Raw genomic sequence first — 20,872 nt, forward strand, 5'->3', positions numbered from 1 at the left:
TACCTAAGGGTTGAAGGCTGAAAAACAATTTTCCAAGAAAATGGTCCCAAGAAACAAGGTGCAGTAGCCATCCTAATATCAGATAAAATCAACTTTCAACCTAAGGTTATCAAAAATGACACGGAAGGACATTTCCTACTCAACAAAGAAAGAAATCTACCAAGCAGAACTCTCAATTTGGAACATCTATGCTCCAAATGCAGGGCCAACCTCATTCATAAAAGAAACTTTACTGAAGCTCAAAGAACACATTGCACTTCACACAATAATTGTATGTAATTTCAACACTCCACCCTCCTCAATGGACTGATCATGGAAACAGACACAGTGAAACTAATTGAAGTTTTTGACAAAATGGATTTAAGAGACAGATATAGAACATTTCATCCTAAATCAAAAGAATATACGTTGTTCTCAGCACCTCATGGTACCTTCTCCAATATCGACTATATAATTGGTCACAAAAAGACCCAAATATATATAAGAGTGAAATAATCCCATGCCTTTTATCAGATCACTATGGAGTAAGGGTAGTTTTCAAGAGCAACAAAACAGAAAACCCACATACATATGGAAGCTGAACAATGCTCTACTCAATGATACCTTGGCCAAAGAAGACATAAGGACAGAAATCAAAGACTTTTTAGAATTTAATGAAAATGAAGGCACGACATACCCAAACTTATGACACACAATGAAAGCAGTTCTAAGAGGAAAACTCATAGCCTTAAGTGCCTCCAAAATGAAAATGGAGAGAGCATATACTAACAGCTTAATGGCACATCTGAAAGCTCTGGAACAGAAAGAAGCTAATACACCCAAGGGGAGTAGAAGGCAGAATATCATCAATCTCATGGCTGAAATCAACCAAGTAGAAACAAAAAGAAGCATACAAAGAAACAACACAATGAGGAATTTGTTCTTTGATAAAATCAACAAGATAAATAAACCCTTAGCCATACTAACCAGAGGGCACAGAGACAGTATGCAAATTAACAAAATCAGAAATGAAAAGGGAGATATAACAACAGAAACTGGGGAAACTCAAAAAACCACCAGATCCTACTACAAAAGCCTATATTAAACACAAGTGGCGAATCTGGAGGAAATGGACAATTTCCCATACAAATACCAAATACCAAAATTAAATGAGGATGAAATAGATCATCTAAACAGTACAATAACCCCTAAAGAAATAGAAGTAGTCGTTGAATATTTTCCAACCAAAAAAAAAAAAAGCACACACCCTGATGGTTTTAGAGCAGAATTATTTCAGACCTTGAAAGAAGACCTAACACCAATTGTCCTCAAATTATTCCACAAAATAGAAACAGAAGGAACACTAACCAACACATTCTATGAATTTACAATTACGCTGATACCAAAACCACACAAAGATCCAAAAAATAAAGAGAACTTCAGACCAATTTTCCTTATGAATATCAATGCCAAAATACTCAATAAAAATTCTTGCCAACAGAATCCAAGAACACATCAAAACGATCATTCACCACGATCAAATAGTGTTCAGCCCAGGGAATTGTTCAATAAACAGAAATCCATCAATGTAATTCACTACATAACAAATTCAAAGAAGAAAACCACATGGTCATTTCATTAAATGCTGGAAAAGTATTTGACAAAATTCAGCATCCTTTCATGCTAAAAGTCTTGGAAAGATCTGGAATCCAAGGCCCATATCTAAACATAGTAAAAACTGTATATAGCAAACCATTAGCCAACATCAACTTAAATGGAGAGATACTTGAAGCTATCCCACTAAAATGAGGGAATAGACAACGCTGCCCTCTTTCTCCATATCTATTCAATATAGTACTGTTCTAATTAGAGAAATTAGACAACAGAAGGGGGTCAAAAGGATACAAATTAGAAAGGAAGAAGTCAAATTATCATTATTTGTAGATATGATAGTGTATTATTAAGTGACTCCACCAGACTCCACCAAAAAACTCCACCAGAGAAGTCCTATAGCTGATAAACAATTTCAGCAAAGTGGCCGTACATAAAATTAACTCAAATAAGTCACTAGTCTTCCAATACTCAAAGGATAAACAGGCTGAGAAAGAAATTAGGTAAAGAACACTCTTCAAAATAGTCACAAACAATATAAAATACCTTTGTCTGACTATAACAAAATAAGTGAAGATCTATATGACAAGAACTTCATGTCTCTTAAGAAACAAATCAAAGACCTCAGAAGAAGGAAAGATCTCACATGCTCGTGGATTGGCAGGATTAATATAGTAAAAATGGCCATCTTGCCAAAAGCAATCTACAAATTCAATGCAATCCTCATCAAAATCTCAACTCAATTCTTCATAGAGTTAGAAAGAGCATTTCATGAAGTCATCTGGAATAACAAAAAATCGAGGATACTGAAAACTACTCTCAATAGTAAAGAAACTTCCGAGGAAATTAGTATCCCAAACCTCAAACCATAATACAGAGCAATACTGTTAAAAACTGCATGGTATTGGTACAGTGACAAGTATGTAAATTAATAGAATACAATTGAAGACCCAGAAATGAACCCACACACCTATGGTCACTTGATTTTTGACAAAGGAGCTAAATCCATGCAGTGGAAAAAATCTTTATGAACAAATGGTGCTGATTCAACTCGTGATTAACATGCAGAAGAATTCAAATCAATACATTCTTATCTCCTTGTACTAAGGTGAAGTCCAACTGGATCAAGGGTTACTCCATGTAAAACCAGATAAGTTAAAACTAATAAAAAAGAAACTTGGGAAGAGCCTTGAACATATAGTCACAGGGGAAATTTTCCTAAACAGAACACCAATACCCTATGCCCTTAGATAAAGAATTGACAGATGGGACCTCAATAAAATTACTAAGTTTCTGTAAGGCAAAGGAAATTATCAATAGGACAGAATTGCAAGCAACAAATTGGGGAAAGATCTTTACCAACACTACATCCAATAGAGGGCTAATATCTAATATATACAAAGAACTCAAGAAGTTTGTCTCCAGAGAACCAAATAACCCTATTTAAAATGGGGTGCAGAACTAAGCAAATATTTCACATGAAGAATATCAAATGGCTGAGAAGCACCTAAAGAGATGTTCAACATCCTGAGTCATCCTGGAAAGGCAAATCAAAACAAACCTGAGATTTCACCTCACACTGGTCAGAATGGCTAAGAAAAAAAGCTCAGGAGACAGCAGGTGCTGGAAGGTTGTGGAGAAAAAGAAACACTCCTCCACTGCTGGTGGGATTTCAAGGTGGTATACTCACTCTGGAAATCAGTTTAACGGTTCCTCAGAAAACTGGGCATAATAGTCCAGGAGGACCCTGCAATGCCACAACTGGGCATATACCCAGAGGATTCTCCAATGGAATAAGGATACATGCTCCACTATGTTCATAGCAGTGCTATTTATAATAGCCAGAATCTGGAAAGAACCAGATGTCCCTCAACAGAGAAATGGATATAGAAAATGTAGTATATATGCATAATGGAGTACTATTCAGCAGTGGAGGAGAGTTACTGTTTCTCCACATTCTGTCCAGAAACTGCTGTCTCCTGAGTTTTTGATCTTAGCCATTCTGACTTGTGTGAGGTGAAATCTCAGGGTTGTTTTGACTTGCATTTCCCTGATGACTGAGGATGTAGAACATTTTTTTTGGTGGTTCTCAGCCATTCTATACTCCTCAGTTGAAAATTCTTTGTTTAGCTCTGCCCCCCCCCCATTTTTAAGAGGGTTATTTGGTTCTCTGTAGTCTAACTTCTTGAGTTCTTTGTATATATTAGATATTAGCCCTCTGTCAGATGTAAGGTTGGTAAAGAGCTTTTATCAATTTGTTGGTTGCTATTTTGTCTCATTGGCAGTATCCTCTGTCTTACAGAAACTTTGTAATTTTATGAGGCCCCATTTATCAATTCTTTATCTTAGAGCCTAAACTATTGCTGTTCTGTTAAGGAAAATTTCCCCTGTGCCCATGTGTTCAAGGTTCGGCTGCAGTTTCTTTTCTGTTAGTTTCAGTGTGTCTGGTTTTATGTGGAGGTCCTTGATCCACTTGGGCTTGAACATTGTACAAGGTGATTAGAATGGATCGATTTGCATTCTTTTGCATGCTAGCCTCCAGTTGAGCTAGCACCATTTGTTGAAAAAGCAATATTTTTCAATTCGATGGTTTTAGCTCATTTTTCAAAGATCAAGAAAACATGTGCATGTGGTAGGTTAATTTCTGGGTCTTCAATTCTATTCCATTGATCTACTTGCCTGTCACTGTACCAATACCATGCAGTTTTTATATGCTTGAATACTATTTTTCTGTAGTACTGCTTGAGCTCTGGGATACTGATTCCCCCAGAAGTTCTTTTACTGTTGAGAATGGTTTTTGCTCTCCTGGTTTTTTCTTATTCAAGATGTATTTGAGAATTGCTCTTTCTAACTCTGTGAAGAATTGAGTTGGGATTTTGATGGGGATTGCATTGAATCTGTATATTGCTTTTGGCAAGATGGCCATTTTTACTTATTAATTCTCCCAGTTCACAATCATGGGGGACCTTTGCATTTTCTAAGGTCTTCTTTGATTTCTTTCTTTAGAGATTGAAGTTCTTGTCATATAGATCTTTCACTTGTTTGGTTAGAGTCACCCCTAGATATTTTATATTGTTTGTGACTATTTTGAAGGGAGTCATTTCCCCAATTTCTTTCTCACCCCATTTATCCTTTAAGTATAGGAAGGCTACTAATTTGCTTGAGTTGATTTTATATCCAGCCACTTTGCTGAAATTGTTATCAGCTGTAGGATTTCTCTGATGGAGTTTTCTGGGTCACTTAAGTATACTATATCAGCTTCAAATAGTGAAAACTTGCTTTTCTCCTTTCCTACTTGTAACCCTTTGACCTCCCTTTGTTGTCTAATTGCTCTAGCTAGACCTTCAAGTACTATATTGAATAGATACGGAAAGAGAGGGCTGCCTTGTCTATTCCCTGATTTTAGTGGGATTGCTTCAAATTTCTCTCCATTTAAGTTGGCTATTGGTTAGCTGAATTTTGTTTTTACTCTGTGTAGATATAGGCTTTGGAATCTGGATCTTTTCAAAACTCTTAGCATGAAAGGATGCTGAATTTTGTCAAATGATTTTTCAGCATCTAATTAAATGACCTTGGTTTTTTTCACTGAATTTGCTTATGTAGTGGATTACATTGATGGATTTCCTTAAATTGAAACATCCCTGCATCCCTGGTATAAAGCCTACTTGATCAAGGTGATTGTGATGTGTTCTTGGAATCCATTGGCAAGAATTTTATTGTGTATTTTTGCATTGATATTCATAAGGGAAATTTGACTGAAGTTCTCTTTCTTTGTTGGATCTTTGTGTGGATTTGGTATCATCATAATTCATCTTCTGGGCTCTCTGAGTACTCGGTTATACAGTGACCTGATATTGCCTTACCACACCAGGGAATGCATAATGAGAGCTCCCAGAAAAATCATATTATTTCAAAAGGAAACTTTTAATTCATACAGGAAATACTTATTTAATCATCAACAAATATTTATGGAGTTTCTACAATTTACCATAGGAAGTGGTCCCTGGGTCCCAGTATCCCAGTGTCCCAGGGTTCCAGAAAAGGACTGCTGTATCTGCCATCAATGTCACTCTGATACAATATTTTTGGCAGTTGCTCTCACTTGACAAGTCTGTATTTTGTCTCAGCTGCCTCTAGGTTTTATGACCTGATCAAATTATATGGTCTGTTGGAAGTCAAATTTCTGTGTAAAAACCATTGCTAATATTAATATTTATTGTAATCATGACATAAGGTTATGCTCTATAATGCATCTCAAAGTTTAGGGTATACAGAGAACAATAAATGTATACAGTATACAGAGAGCACTAACCTTACTCATTAATACTGCTCTAGCTATTATACAATCAGTAGTGAAAAGCAGGGATAAAAAGAAAAGAAACTTAAACACAAAGCAGAAGTCCAGAAGACAAAGCTAGACCAGATACAGGAGAACACTCCTGTGGTCATAGTCACCCAGAAGGCTCAGCCTGGAGAATTGCTGGATCCAAGGAGTTTGAGATCAATACACACAGCATAGCAAATAAAACTAACAGATAAACATCAGTAACAAAAATGACTGGGTTGAGATCAAAGTTTTTATTTGTTTTTGGTTTGTTTCTAGACAGGGTTTCTCTGTTTATCCCTGGCTGTCCTGGAACTCAGTGTGTGAATCAGGATTGCTTGAACTCAGAGATCCACATACTGAGAGTTGGCATTAAGAAATTCACAACCACCACCCAGAATTAACTTGTTTTAAAGTACTGAGAGTCAGCAACATAAATATAACTGTGTCTTCAGGTGTTGTGTTATCATCCCTATCTTGTGGTGCATCATTTCCACATTCAGAACCATTTTATAAATACCTGTTTCATTTGTAATCTCTCCAGCTGGACATGGGACACAATCATAACAACAGAATTTATTCCAATCGCTTTGTATTTTCCTAAATCCAAGTAGACAACTTCGGTTGCAATGACCAAAAGGAGTCTGAATAGGAGACATGAGAGGAGATCAGGCTATCAGCTCATGACATTCAATATTAGCTTCGAGATGGTAAATTTCAGCAGGACATCTGTGTACTGTAATAAAGAAGAACTACCACAATTTTAGAGAATGTGAAGCCAAATTGCTTGTTTCTCCATTTCTCTAATTCTCTTTTTGAACTGTTGCTTTATTTTATTTCATTGTTTGATTGATTTTCTTGCTTTCATTTATTTCATTTATTTAATTGATATATTTTGATCCTTTCCCCATTTCTGTCCAGGTTTTCTCCCTCTCTAAACCTGCCCAAATTTGAGTTCTTTCTCAAAAGAACAGACTGAAGTCCCCAAAACTCAACTAAGCATCAAAATCTTGAAAATAAAATACAACATCACATAAAGCAAAAGAAATAAAAACAAACCTGTAACCAAATAAAAGTATGCATGTATTGTGGATTCCCTTCTTGTGCTGACGAACTACTCCTGGATATGAGACCTGCCTTGGCGTGGTTGATGTACCCAGTGTTTTGCATTAGATAAAACTTATCAGGTCTCTTGATGATCATAATGTTCCACATTACTACATATCACCTATTTTTATCACATCACAGAGATGATCATTGTGAACAGTTACAGCAATAAGGCTATGAGTGTGCCTATAATTTTACATTGAAGTACAGAAATATCTGTCACAGGATATTGATTCACACTGTGAAACCTAAGATCATGATATTTACTGAAAAATCTATTTCTAGTTGTGGCATGGCTCAATCCCAGAATATATCCTTAATCCCAACAAAGAAGGGAGAGTTAGTTTGTAGAATAAAGCACCCATGATTAAAATTATCTTCCAATTGATGGACAGGTACAGTGACAAATCAGAGAAAGATTTGACAGAATGAGTCAGAGATAGGAAACACCAAACTCTCTTTAGTATAGACAGGAAAGAATAGCAATTGACTAGGGTGCTAGCTTCTACAATCAGGTACTGAGGTAGGACACAGTGACAGATGAAGGACAAAGGATGGAGACCTTTGACCATTAACACTCTCTTACTGTTCTGGGGCCCAGAAACGGATGGCTTCTGGATATTTAATTCTCTCTATTCTAGTGGTAGAAGCTGATGGCTTTGGACAATTAACTTGATATTGCTTATCCTGGTACAAAAGCTGATGTCTTCTTGCAATTGACTCCTGCTGCAGCACGATTTGATTATGAAAAGAAACTTAGTTATTTGGAGTCATTAGACATTGACTCAGGGACCTCTTGTTAAGCAAGCAAGAGGCTCAAATTTGTATAACTCTTCCATAGCCAAAAGGAAGGAAAGAAAGAAAGGAAGAAAGAAAGAAAGAAAGAAAGAAAGAAAGAAAGAAAGAAAGAAAGAAAGAAAGAAAGAAAGAAAGAAAGAAAGAAAGAAAGAAAAAAGAAAGAACAGGGAGAGGGGAAGAGGGGTGAGGTAAGGAAGAAAGGAAAAAGAAGGAAGGAAGGAAGGAAAGAAAGAAGCAAGGAAGGAAGTAGGGAGGGAAAAGGAAAATGAAAAGGGATGAAGGAAGGAATTAAGAAAGGTAGGAAGAAAAGAAAAGAAAGAAGGAATGGAAGAAAAGAAAAGAGATTAAGAAAGTCAAAGTAAGGGGCACAGAAACAAACAGTGGACAAAGCAGAAAGAGGCTGCTCAAAGTCTTTATTATTGCTTCCAGTTTTTTATAGCTTTTTTGATACAAAAACCTATGTAAAAAATATTACTTCATACACACAATATTAAAAAGGGAGAATTAAAGCAAAAAGGATATTATAAATTCAAAGCAGTGTTTGATTGTATCAGTTCATTATAAGTTTAAAGCAACAGTTTCATATGGCCTTGCTTTTCCACAGTAAACACTTGTAGGGTTCTTCTTAGACTTATCATTGAATAAATGTTTTCTCATTGCTCATTACATTTTCCAATCTGTTTTTTCCCTAGCACAATTAATCCAAGAAACATGAAGTTATAAAGAGCTCTATTTGCAACTTTTATTTTATAGGGCCCTTGACAATACTTGTATCAATATAGGAGCTATTTAAAATCATGATCAGCAATTGGAAAATCATCAATTCATCAAAACAGCCTTATTACATGAAAGTATATCTTCATATTGATTCTGAAGTAAATGTACCCAACAGAATGAATAAATACATAGTAATTTAAGTTACACAATACAGAGTGGAAAGAGGAGCAATATCTCAGTCAAAGTCTCTGGGGTCTTTGCCTCTCAGAGTGAGTCCATTACAACTCCTCAAAAATGTGGACTATCTCCAGAAATTTTACTCACTTGTCATAGCATTTCCTAGATGACTTCTGTTAGAAACATAAAGGAATAGTGCATGAGGGTTGGGGGTCAATGAGTTTTACCTGCACAGTTGTACAGAGAGGGGTTGTAGAGAGTACAAGCTAGACACAGATAATGAGAGATCCAGGAGAACTTGAGAAGGAGCCAAAAGATTAGAATATATTGACAAACTTAGTATGAAGCAAAGCAAAGCAAATTCAATCAGAAACTGAGAGAAGTCAGCTTGAAACAATCAGCTTGAAGAAGACATTGAGCCAGAATACCTGAATTGAACCAGCCAGCCAGAACTCAGAAAGAGGTAGAGATGAGGAGCTTCTTCAGCATTAAGTCTCAAAAGCTGTAAATATTCTAGAACTAGAATAGACTATAGGAGTCTAGAAGCATCCTGAAGTAGGATTAGGATAGCAGTAAGCCTCAGAGATGATAATTAACTTCATAAAAATCAAAGTTACATTTGTAAATCCTTATTTGGGGAGACTTCTTTCATCCATATGTGTTTATTTTATTTGTTTAGTGAAGGCAGTTACTTCCACTAAAGTCTTGACCACTATGATCCATCCAAATAGCTGTCCAAGATGTTTCTTTTTTCTTTTTTCTTTTTATTTTCTAGGTAAGCCATGGATGTATCTGATCATTACAAGAATGAAACCATCAGAAGAATTAATCCAAAATGAATCAGTAATTCTTACAGTGCTTCTTGGGCAGAAAGTTCTGGTATTCAGCATTAGAAAGGACAAAATAAGGGAACTCTCAGACTGATGGCACTCAACATTCCCTTAACCCTGTTCTCTGAGGAATTCCACAATGAGCACTGTACATAGTGCTTGTGGGACCGTGGTGTGTGTGGCTTGGTTCAGCAAGGCCACTCTGGGGACTCAACTCCATAATCCTGTGGCCATCCATCACATGTGGTGTGCCCCATTCCCGTGTGCTGGACTCCACCTCTGCAGTTACCTGGCTACAGCCAGGCTTTCCCTGCCCCTCGGTTACCTAGCAAATTCCAGGTTAACTCAGCTTATTATAAGTGCATACTTCCTGCCTCTCCTAGTTGTCTTTTATAGTGCTCCCTTCTAACTCTGTCTTTGTCTCTGTCTCTCTGTCTCTCTCTCGTCTCTTTCACTCTTATTTTCTCTTTCATATGGTCATGGAGATCAATCATCTCTCTATCTTCTCTTTCTTCTTTTCTCCTTTTTTTATTTTTTAATAATAAAACAAAAAACTATGAACTTTCTCTTTTATTAAACCTGCCTTGTAAAAGCACAGAGCAAGCCTCAGCATTCCCAGCTGCCATGGGAAAGGATCAAAGCCAGCCTCCTCTCAGTCTGCCTAGCCCCCTCACAGCTAAGCAGCTTCACCCATAACAGGTACTCAGAGCAGTGTGAAAAGCCATGCGCACTAGCCCTGCAGCTCCTGTCCTGGGGGCCTTCAGTGTGTTTGGTCCTGCTGGTTTTCCTATCCACTCAGGATCTGAATGGCAGAGCTCTCCTATGAACGACCTGCTACGACCATCTACTGCACACTCCACTCTTTTTTGTTTTTCCCACAAGTGCTGGCTTTAAAGATACTCACCTGTACATCAAAATTTATAAGTTTCTCATTTATGTAAAAATGCTGAACACTGTGAGATTCAAACACAAACTCGCCAACTTTCACTTGAGCTTTTGTACCACTCTGCAGAGACTGGTAATTAAAGATGTCAAGCTTGGTTGCTGAAACTTCCTGGTTCACATTGTCCTCCTCATTGATGCTTCTCCAAAGTTGGCCTTTTTGTAAAAATGGATGGAGCTAAAAGAGAAAATAACTGTCAGAAATTCCAGTATAACTCACTAGGTTGCAAATAAACCTGGGTACTATAACTGCCCTCTCTTTTACTCACTGTATGTTCCAGTTGCTTTGGGTTTTGTTTCATTTATCACACATTTATCATAACGCTAGTATATATAGGGTTATACGAACACATTACCATTGTTATATGCTTTTCACCAGCTCTATCACCACTATTCAGACATGAAAAACTATGAAAAATAAAAACAGTTTAAATGAGGTGCTTTAAACTTTTGCATAAGGGTTTTCAGAAAAACCACATTTTTTTCACCGCTCTACATAACTCAAGAAAGTTCAAATAAAAGACCATTTTCAGATTTTAAAATATGAAATTTGTAAATAAGGAATGAAGCAAAAGAAGAACATCTGTGGTACAGAAATGTATAGGAACATGTGATGGAGTGTTGCAACGGTGGATGGGAGTCAGAGCGAATAGTGTAGGGTAAGTTAACAAAACTTGAAGATTATGAAAAAGTCATATATAGCTACAACTTAAACTAGTTACAAAGAAAAGGGCAATTTAAAAAGAACTTAGAGAGGTATTATAGTTTATTATATATAAAATATCCTTGTGGCAGTTAAGAAGCACCCAAAAGACACCAAGGCAATGCAGGTTATGATCATTTCCTTTGGTTTCATATAAGAACCAGATGGTAAGATCCAACTGCTAAAGACACCACAAACCTTTGCTGCAGGACACAGCAGTGAGGCTAGAATTAATGTGAAAAAATTCTCCCTGTTGTCTATTCTGCTTCTCTGTCTTTTTGGCACGTTTCACTCTGGCAGAAGCAAATCAAAACAAACCTGAGATTTCACCTCACACCAGTTAGAATGACTAAGATCAAAAACTCAGGAGAAAACAGTTGCTCGTGAGGATGTGGAGAAAGAGAGACACTCCTCCACTGCTAGTGGTGTTGCAAGCTGGTACTACCACAGTGGAAATCAGTCTGGCGGCTCCTCAGAAAACTGGGAATGATACTTCAGAAGGACCATGGTATACCACTTCTGGGTTTATACCCAGAGGATTCCTCAGCATATAATAAGAATACATGCTCCACTATGTTCATAGCAGTCTTATTTATAATAGCCAGAAGCTGGAAAGAACCAAGATGTCCCTCAACAGAGGAATAAATACAGAAAATGTGTGTGTGTGTATATATATATATATATATGTATATGTATATGTATACACACACACACACACACACACACAATGGAGTACTATTCAGCCATTAGAAACAATGAATTCATGAAATTCTTAGACAAATGGATGGAACTGGAGAACATCATCCTAAGTGAGGTAACCCAGTCTTAAAAGAACACTCATGGTATGCTCTCACTGATAAACAGATATTAACCTAGAAGCTTGGAGTACCCAAGACACAATTCACATATCAAACGATGAGCAAGAAAAAGAAAGGACTGGCCCCCTGTCCTGGAAAGGCTCAGTGCAGTAGTATAGGGGAATATCAGGACAGGGAAGGGGTGGATTGAGGAACAGGGGGAAGGAAGAGGGCCTATTGGTCTTTTGTGGAAGGTGGATCCAGGAAAGGGAAAATCACTTGAAATGTAAATAAATATATCCAATTTAAAAAAAAGAAAAAGAAAATTCTGACATGATACACATTATTAAAAAGATTAATAGTGAATTTAAGGTGAGTTCACTAAATTCATGAATTTAAAACAGAAACAAATTAGCATAAAACACTACACTCAACCAGACAAATAAAAATCTGTCCCGACTTGACTGTGTGCTAGTTGACATGAAATCCACAGGGAGAGTCAGTGTCCCTGACACAAAACATGCAGGAAATATGGGGCACTGAGAAAGAACAAATATAAAAGAAATACAAATCAATATAATGGGTATAGAACAAGGAGAATATCCTAGTTCAAAGGACCATATTTAACACACTCTAAAAAGGAAAAATTACCTAATTCCTTTAAAAATGCCTATAAAGGTACAAGATGTATTTAGAACACAAAATAGATTGGATCAGAAAATAAACTCACTTTGCTATACAACAATCAGAACACTGAACCTATAGAACATAGAAAGAAAAATAAATGCTTCAAGGAGAAAAGGCCGAGTAACATATACAGGTAGACGTATTCAAATTACACAAATATCTCAGTGGAGACACTAAAGGCCAGAAAGGTCTAGACAATTACATAGTAGTCTCTAAGATACCACAGCAAAACTTTCAATCACCATTGATGGAGAAAACAAGATATTCTGTGATAATTACAAATTTAAACAATATCTGTCCACAAATTGATTTCTACAGATTGTGCTAAAATGAAAACTCCAACCCTAGGATGTAAAATACACCAATGAAAACATAAGAAATACATAACCTCACAGCAGAAAAACCAAAAGAGGGAAGAATGCAGAAAAGCAAACACACATACACTCATACTCACACATTCCACCACTTCTGGCCAGATAAAAACAAAAAGCTTCATTGATATTTCTCAATATCAACGGACTCAATTCCTCAATAGAAAGACACACGCTAGCAGAATGGATCTGAAAACAAGATCCAATCTTTCAAAGCACATATGAAACACATCTCAAAATCAAGATAGTTGTTACCTGTGAGTAAAGGGTTGGGGAAAAGGTTTCTAAGCAAATAGACCTAAAAGTCAAGGTAGAATAGATATTCTAACACCTGACAAAATAGACTTCAAATGAAAATTACTCAAAAGTGATGGGAAAGAACATTCATACACATGAAATGACAAATCCACCAATATGACATCCCAATTCTCAACAACTATACCACAAACATCTAAACCCAAGTCTGTTAAAAAAAAAAAAAAAAAAAACACCAGGAAATCTCAAATCACAATGAATTCATGAAATTCTTAGGCAAATGGTTGGATCTGGAAAATATCATCCTAAGTGAGGTAAGCCAACCACAAAAGAACACACATAGAACACAGTCACTGATAAGTGGATATTAGTTCAGAAACTCAGAATACCCAAGACACAATTCACACATCAAATGACTCCCAAGAAAAAGGAAGGAGATGTCTTAGATCCTGAAAATGCTCATTCCAGCATTGTAGGTGAGTACCAGTACAGAGAAGTAGGAGGGGGTTTATAGGAGAATGGGCAGAGGGAATAGGGCTTAAGGAACTTATGGGGTTGGGGAAAATGGAAAAGGGAAAATCATTTGGAAAGTAAACAGAGAATATAGAAAATTAAAATTAAAATAATAAAAAATCTCAAATCACACATTGATCTCACATATTGATAGTGGGAGACTAATATACCACTATCATTAATGCATGAGTCAGTGAGACAAAAGCTCAATAAATACTGGAGCTAAGAGATGTTATTAATAAATTGGACCTTACACAGTAAATTAGCCTAAGGAGATCAAAGGATGCAAACAAGAACATAAAAACTCGAAATGATACCCTTCACATTAGCCACAAACTATTTAAAGTGTGAGTCTAACCAAACAAGTGAGAGATCTGTATGACAAGAACTTCCTGTCTCTGAAGAAGGAAATTAAAGAAGACCTCAGAAAATGGAAAAAATCTCCCATGGTCATGGATTGGCAGGATTAATATAGTTAAAATGGCCATCTTGCCAAAAGCAAAATACAGACTCAATGCAATCCCCATCAAAATCCTAACTCAGTTCTTCATAGAGTTAGAAAGAGTAATTCTCAAACTCATCTGGAATAATAAAAACCGAGGATGACTAAAACTATTCTCAACAGTAAAAGAACTTCTGGGGGGAATCAGTATCCTGGACTTCAAACAATACTACAGAACAGTAGTGTTAAAAAACTGCATGGTATTGGTACAATGAAAGGCACCTGTCTCAATTGAATAGGATTGGAGAGCCAGAAATGAACCCACACACCTATGGTCACTTGATCTTCAACAAAGGAGCTGAAAATGTCCAGTGGAAAAAAGATAGCCTTTTTACAATTGGCTGTTTCAATTGGAGGTAGGCATGCCAAAGAATGCGAATTGATCCATCCTTATCTCCTTGTACTAAGCTCAACTCCAAGTCGATCAAGGACCTACACATAAAGCCAGACACACTGAAACTAATAGAAAAGAAACTGTGGAAGACCCTTGAGGACATGGTCACAGGGGAAAATTTCCTCAACAGAACACCAATAGCTTGTGCCCTAAGATCATGAATTGACAAATGGGACTTCATAAAACTACACAGTTTCTGTAAGGCAAAGGATACTGTCAGAAGGATAAAACAGCAAAAACAAATTTGCATAAGATCTTTACCAACACTACATCTGACAGAGGGCTGATATCCAAGATATACAAAGAACTGAAGAAGGTAGACTCTAGAGAGCCAAATATCCCCCTTTAAAAATGGGGTACAGAGCTAAACAAAGAATTTTCACCAAAGAAATATCGAGTGGCTAAGCACCTAAAGAAATGTTCAATATCCTTAATCATCAGGAAAATGCAAATCAAAACAACCCTGAGATTTCATGTCATACCTGTCAGAAGGGCTAAGATCAAAAAACTCAGGAGAAACAGGTGCTAGAGAGGATGTGGAGAAAGAGGAACACTCATCCACTACTGGTGGGATTGCAAGATGGTACAACCATTCTCGAAATCAGTCTGGCGGCTCCTCAGAAAACTGGGCATGACAATTCCTGAGGACCCTACAATACCACTCCTAGTCATACACTCATACGATTCCCCAGCGTGCAATAAGGACACATGCTCCAATATGTTCATAGCAGCCTTATTTATAATAGCCAGAAGCAGCAAAGAACCCAGATGTACCTCAATGGAGCAATGGATACAGAAAATATGGTATATTTATACAAGGGAATACTACTCGGCAATCAAAAACAATGAATTCATGAAATTCTTAGGCAAATGGTTGAACTGGAAAATACCATACTAAGTGAAGTAACTCATTCACAAAAGAACACACATGGAATGCAATCACTGATAAGTGGATATTAGTCCAGAAGCTCTGAACACCCAATACACAACTCGCATATCAAAACATTCCCAAGAAGAAGGAAGAAGATGGCCTGTTCCTAGAAAGACTTGCTGCAGCATTGTAGAGGATTGCCAAGACAGAGAAGGGAAAGGGAATTGATTGTTCAACTGGTAGAGAGAAGATGGCTTTGAAACTTAGAGGGAGGGGGAAACAAGAAAAGGGAGAATCATTTGGAAAGTAAACAAAGAATATAAAAAGAAAGAATGAAAGAAAGAAAGAATTAAAGATAGAAAGAAAGAGGGAGAGAGAGAAAGAAAGAAAAGAAAAGAAAGGAAAAGAAAAGAAAAGAAAAGAAAAGAAAGGAAAAGAAAAGAAAAAAGAAAAGAAAAGAAAAGAAAAGAAAAGAAAAGAAAAGAAAAGAAAAGAAAAGAAAAGAAAAGAAAAAACAATTCAGGACCAAAAAATAGTAAATATTTCAAAAAATCGTTATTACAGATAATGTGATAGTATACATAAGCAACCCCCACAATTCTACCAGGAAACTTGTATGGCTGAGATCACTTTCAGCAGTGTGCCTGGATAAAAGAGTAACTCAAAGAAATAATTAGTAGTCTTCCTACATACAAATGACAGACTGAGAAAAAAATCAGGGAAACAACACTCTTCACCATAACCACAAAATATAAAGTACTTTGGAGTAGCCAAATCAAGGAAGCAAAAGACTAGTATGAAAAAAGTTCAAGTCTTTGAAGGAAATCGAGGAATATATCAGAAGACGGAAAGATATCACATGCTCATGGATCAGAAGAATAATATAATAAATGGTAAAAGAAATTCTAGAAGTAACACCATCCCTAATTTTAAAGTGTACCACAGTGCTACAGTAATGAATACCACAAAGTAGTCTCTAAGAAACAGACATGGTGAGCAATGGAATCAAATATTAAACCCAGACATAAATCCATACATGAACGGACACCTTATTTTTTATAAAGAATCCATAAACACACAAATGAAAAAGGATAGCATATTCAAAAATGGTGCTGATCTAACTGGCTATCTAAATGTTGAAGGATAGTACTAGATCCATATTAGCCCTTTTCAAAAATTAAGGCTAGATGATGATCACAACATTAAAACACACTTGGTGGAACACTGAACTTTATGGAAGATAAATAAGGATTAGCATTGAAAATATTTATATATTCTTATAATATGAATGGTAATTGTGTTCCTGAAAAAACTCTTTAAATGAGAAAATTTACATGCATTTAGCTGCTGGAAACCAATCCTTGATGGAAGAAAAAGTAGTGAACATAATAACTCTGGATTATCAGAAGGAGGTATATTAGCCAAATGGAAGTTAGGAAGTGGCCCAAAGATTGAGATGTTTTAAGCATATTAAATTATAAAGGCTTTATGTGTGTGTTTCATTTGAGAACCTAGAGCTTTAGGGAAAGTAGTGTGGAATGTGCTGTGAAAAATTACTTAATTATTTAATTACACACATCCTAGCATAGGAGAAACTTTCTAAATCAAACACAGATAAGACCTCATGACAGCAAAAAGCTTCTGAGAGGCAAAGGACAACATCAATAGGACAAAATGGCAGTCAACAGAACGGAAAAGCATTTTATTTTTTTACCAACTCTAAATCTGACAGAGATATAATACACAAAATATATAAAGAATTGAAAACCCAAGGCATCAACAAAGCACCAACCTAATTTTTAAGATTAGGTATGGAGTTAAACAGAGAATTCTCAATAGAGAAATCTCAATGGGGTAAGAAACATATAAAATAATATTAAGCATCCTTATTCATTAAGTAAATGCAGATCAAAACTACTTTGAACTTCTCTTGTACACATGTCAATATGTCTAAAATCAATGACAAAAATTAAAGCTCATGATGGCAAAAATATGGAGAAAGAGGAACACAATTACATTGATGCAGGGAGTCCAAATTTGTACAGCATCTATAGAGATAATTTTGACGGATCCTCAGAAAATTGGGAATCTATCTACCTCATGTCCCATCCATACTGCTCTTGAGCATATACAAAAATGACACTACATCTTGCCACAAGGACACTTGCTCAATTAGTTCTTAGTGTCTTGTTTAAAATATCAGGAAACTAGAAGCAAAGTAGATGTTTCTCAATGGAAGAATGGATAAAGAGAATGTGGTATATTTACGTAATGGAATACTAACTTGAAGAGGGTAAGAAACAAGGTGGGTTCTTGGGGATGGGGGTAGACTGGTCAAATGAATATACCTGGGAATGCAAAAGATTTGTTGGGCAGATGAGAGGGTATATGGAGATGGAAACAAGAAGGAAAAATTTGGGAAGGGCGGTACACAGGGAAAAGGTATGGACAGAGAGATACAGAGAGAGATGAAATACTGGGGCATTTACAGTCAATGTCAAACCTAGTGAAATGGAACTTCCTGAAACCTATGAGGGTCACCTTAGTGAGAACTTAGTAATGGAGGATATGGAACCTGAACTGGCCATCTTCTGTAACCAGGCAATGTTTCCACTGGTGCATGTGGGACACCAAACCGTTCAACAAACCTTAAACTCACAATCTGTCCTGAGAAGATGTACTGTGGCAATAGTGGCTCAGAATGTGTGGGAATGGCCAACCAACAACTGGTTTAACTTGAGGCTCAGGACATGAGAGGCAACCCATGAAGGACACAGCCTAGATTCTCAGGAATCTGAGGCTGTGTGGCTCAGAGACCTAAGGTAGAACAAAGTAAAATAGACCACAACAGCAACAAGTCAAAGAACAGAATTCTCTCAATATTCGGCTATAGTCAAAGAGCAGTGCCTATTCGAGTTTCTATCAGATAGACTTCATCTTACCACCAAGGGGTGCCTGTACAGCCCAGACTGGCTTCAAACTCATGATCCTTCTGGCTCAGCCTCCTGTAGGCTGGAGAACAGTCATGGATGATATTGTCTAGTCTCATAAAAGCTATGTCTTTTTCTAGGGTCTGTTTATCAAAACAAAACAAACTTTAGGCATCAAATGTTCCTAAAATCCTTAAAATATGCCACAATTATATTTGTACAAATCTCCTCTGTTGTGTATTATCATTAATTCACAGAATATTAAAAGCAGTATTAAAGGATATTGTTTGTATTTGCTTAAACTATGAATATCATTTTCTCAACAGCATGCACATTTTGTTTTCTGATAGAAATGTTAGCTGAATTTTAAACCCTATGACATGTTTTGTCAAACTAATTCTTTATGCTACCTTATGCTACTGAATAAACATGAAAACTTTGAGAAGGAGATAGTAGCATAAAGAAGCATGCTAGCATAAGAAATGTTTTTTTCTAACACTAACTATGTCAGATCATGAATTAAAATGCAGAAATTAAAAGCCAGGGCCTAATACTCGAGGAAAGCATAAACATAGCTATTTTACCTTCCATGGGAGAGGAGTCTGGAGTCCACCTTTATCGAATGAGTCTCCATTCACACTGAGTGACAGCTCCTCATGAATTGCCTGGGCAATGGCATGCACAGCTGCATGGATTTTGTAGCTCAAGGGTGAGGTATCCATATCCCAAACATTCAGAGATCGTGTGCTCAGGCTGCTATTTTGCTCACATTGACTTAGTTTCCTGACTCCATGCTCATAGAAATGTGGACATTCAAATAAACTTGACCACACATGCTGGATAAAGATATCATGAGGGTATTTTCTAGGATGAACACTTCTTTGAAAATCCTTGAATCCCAGAATTTCATCCTTGTGAACAGAAAATGATAAAGCTCCACCAAAGTATGTATAAATTAGGTTTTGTTTAAAGGGTAATATGGTAGTATACCAATCATAAGTTGTGATCCAGATATTACCAAAAAAAGCACCATAAGTGATGAGAGACACAAGTGTCAGAAAATCATGAGTGTCACCAAATGCAACAAAAACACGTGTCAATGTGAGACTTACTATTAATTGGTACCAGCCTATTTCACCATCAGAAGGAAATACTGGAGCCTTTTCTGCAAATGCAACACAAATTCCATGGTTGATCATCTCCTCTGTGATTTCCTTAATGAAGTGTTCCCCCCTCATATCATCCGGAACCACCAAAGCAACCCAGACCCAAGTGAAGTATAGCAGCAGTTGAATAATTCCCTGGTACAGAGCTGCAGTGTGAACAGGAAACTGGTAAGGAGACTGGAGCCGCACTCTGGTCCCAAGACTATCATCAAAAGGAGCATAGCTGATCTGAACAAAAGGAAAGTTACCTCATGAGTCAGGACAATTAGATATATTCTCAAATGATTTTGTTTACCTTTTCTGCTTATGCACCCTAGGAGAAATTGAACAGTTAAATAACTTTACTAAGTAATAACAATTTGTTGTTACCTATGCCATTTTCTCTTCACTGCATATACAAAATATACTTTTTCCTTTGTCCTTTTATAGAACATATGAAAAAAGGCCACCGATTGTCCATCTCCTGATCTCCACTCAAGTAATACCAGTCAAACACAACCATTTACAAAGCTGTCAGTTCAAAACTTTCATCTTCCTGATAATAGAAGTGGAGAAACATTAACACTAAAGGCCTGTTTACTTGATGTCACAAATCCAAAAAAAATTTTTCAAAAAACAAAAACAAACAAACAAACACACAAACAAACAAACGGAATCCATGGAGCATTGTAAAATCCATTATTGAAGTTTCTAAGTCTTTTGTCTCTTTTAATCCATAGTCAACTGTCTTAAAATAAGCTTGCTTAGGTTAGGAAGATGGCTTTCTACCCCAGTGATTGTTATAAAATTTCTTCTAAAAGGACGTCTGGTCACCCAATCATGTTGCTATCCTTCTTACCAGAAAATGTCAGTTGAGTTGTCTACACTGTCATTCCTATGGACTATTACCTTTGGGATAGGGAGCAGGCTAGAGCATTAATTACCTAATCTGCTATATGAAATTACTCACTTGCCTTAATCTAATGATGGCAAAAAAAAATACAAAACAAAACAAAACAAAACAAAAAACACACACAAAAAAACAGTCCTTTCCTAAATAAGTGCTCTTTTATGAGTTCCAGGATTCTTTCTTTAATCTGGGAATATATTTCCAAGGATTGGCCAATTCTATCACTCAAACTTACTGAATCTTCTATCTCTCTCTCCAGTGGTATCATTGTAGAGAGATATCCTGGTATCTATGGCTCAGACTGGTACT

General features: G+C 36.6%; 1 protein-coding gene across 1 annotated transcript in view; it reads right to left on the reverse strand.

Moving 5' to 3' along the window:
* LOC127678092 (vomeronasal type-2 receptor 26-like) overlaps positions 1-20,872 on the reverse strand; it is a 39,956-nt gene that overhangs the window by 12,285 nt on the left and 6,799 nt on the right. The window contains exons 3-5 of the mRNA XM_052172898.1: positions 19,093-19,902; positions 10,448-10,663; positions 6,435-6,558 (exon numbers count right to left, since the gene is read on the reverse strand). Of these exons, the coding sequence (XP_052028858.1) occupies positions 6,435-6,558; positions 10,448-10,663; positions 19,093-19,902 (1,150 nt within the window). The remainder of the gene's footprint in view (positions 1-6,434; positions 6,559-10,447; positions 10,664-19,092; positions 19,903-20,872) is intronic.

Source organism: Apodemus sylvaticus, chromosome 2 (assembly GCF_947179515.1).
Source record: "Apodemus sylvaticus chromosome 2, mApoSyl1.1, whole genome shotgun sequence".
Classification (NCBI taxonomy): Eukaryota; Metazoa; Chordata; class Mammalia; order Rodentia; family Muridae; genus Apodemus; species Apodemus sylvaticus.